The sequence below is a fragment of the Sinocyclocheilus grahami genome, unplaced genomic scaffold (genome assembly GCF_001515645.1).
Source record: "Sinocyclocheilus grahami isolate Dianchi unplaced genomic scaffold, SAMN03320097.WGS_v1.1 scaffold1082.1, whole genome shotgun sequence".
Lineage (NCBI taxonomy): Eukaryota > Metazoa > Chordata > Actinopteri > Cypriniformes > Cyprinidae > Sinocyclocheilus > Sinocyclocheilus grahami.
The window spans coordinates 261,835-263,590 of record NW_015506261.1 but is presented as its reverse complement, the minus strand read 5'-3'; the positions used below and the strand labels follow the sequence as shown (position 1 = coordinate 263,590).

The following is a 1,756-nucleotide window of genomic DNA, read 5'->3' as shown; positions in this document are numbered from 1 at the left end:
AATCAAAGTTATAAATCAAATATAATTATTTGTGTGTTTATATATATAAATATAAAAATATGTCCAGGTCAAATTTTATCCAGATTCATTCCAAGTATTAAAATGACATTAGATGATCAAATATGAATAATACATTAAAATTAAATATATACAAAATAAATAATAAAAAGAAACCACTTCAGTATCTGAAGAAATAAAATGACTTTAGATTTATAAATAATAAAAAAATTAATAAAATGACTTTAGACTATAGCTTATAAATCAATTATAAATTTTATATATATTTATATGCAATTTTTTATTAATTTAAAAATAAAAAACATGCCCAGATCAAATTTCACCACAGAATCTAAAGAAAATAAAGTGATATTCATTTTAAAAATATAAATCATAGATCAATTATCAAGTAAAATTAAGCATAAATTAAATATTTGTAATACATTTACATATAATACTTGTGTATGCCTTACAAATATAAAAACATGCGCAGGTCTAATTTCAGCCTAGAATCTAAAGAAATCAAAATGACATTTTTTTAAATATAAATTATAAACGAGAATTGAAATATAAATGCGTGTAATTGCAATGCGTTTGCATGTGATATTTTGAAAATACTTATAATAATTACACATGGATTATAAATGTAAATGAACTCATTAGATGTGTATACACTGTATATATAATATTTAATATATATATATAAAGAAATAAAATCTCATTCGCATAACACGCAATGCATCTGGAGGTTTTTCAATAATCGCCCATATTTTGATATTGCTCATATATTCACCTTTGTGCGATCTGCCGATGGTGAAGGAGAAGGGGTCGGGCTCTTTCTCGGAGGTCTTCATCTTGATGTCCATGGTGTTCTGGCCGTCCACATTCAGAGCGTCTCTCAGAACCGTGCACTTCTTGCCGGCCACAGTCACTCCATTAGAAAACAGACCACTGCGGTCACTGGCGATCATAGCCTGCACCTCGGACGCCTGACGGACACACACACAGACGCGGAGTCATGCAACAGAGGCTGGGACAAGCAGAAGCATCCTCCTCGTGTTTGCTCATGTTTCTGAAGACGACGCCTATCTGCAGCTCATCACACAGACCGTAATCAGCCTCCGGTGCTCCGAATCTATTCCAGGAAACTAGATCACAATCACAGCTCGAAGAATCACCTGGCTTTTGAGTGCATTGTGGGTTTTTATTCCAACATCAAGATTTTAGCTTCAAATGTACATAAAGTGCATCACTTCACGGTTTTAATAGGATGTCGGAAATAGCAGTAGCTACACGCCAGATCACTGCAACGACACAGATACAGCTGCAAGCACATCACAAATGTGACACTTCTCATGAGATAGCCAGCCAGCTAAGAGGAAGTTTTGTCCAGCGAATTATTCCACTGTATCATTTTCATCATGACGCGAACGTTACTTTTTAACGTCCTCCGAAACAAGTTGTAACATTTAAAAAACTAGCATTCTACTAAAACGTTTCTGGAAGACACATTCTGCGAACGATGTAGAAATAATGTTTCATCGCTGTATAAATAATATACCATCATTATTAAAGAGCAGATCACTTTATTTTGTTCGTAACTTTGAGAGAACCTCGGCGCAACGTTTTGAGAACGCTTCCTGTCAGATGATTTAGAGAGAGACAGCATCTCTAAATCCTTTAAAAGTCTGAGCTGCATGTTAAGACATGAACGGGGGAAACACACACACACACACACACACACACACACACACACACA

General features: G+C 34.2%; 1 protein-coding gene across 1 annotated transcript in view; it reads right to left on the bottom strand.

Annotated features, from left to right (window-relative positions):
• Window positions 1-1,756, bottom strand: part of LOC107566541 (profilin-2-like) — a 6,909-nt gene that overhangs the window by 2,861 nt on the left and 2,292 nt on the right. The window contains exon 3 of the mRNA XM_016252008.1: window positions 738-986. Coding sequence (XP_016107494.1) covers window positions 738-986 — 249 coding nt within the window. The remainder of the gene's footprint in view (window positions 1-737; window positions 987-1,756) is intronic.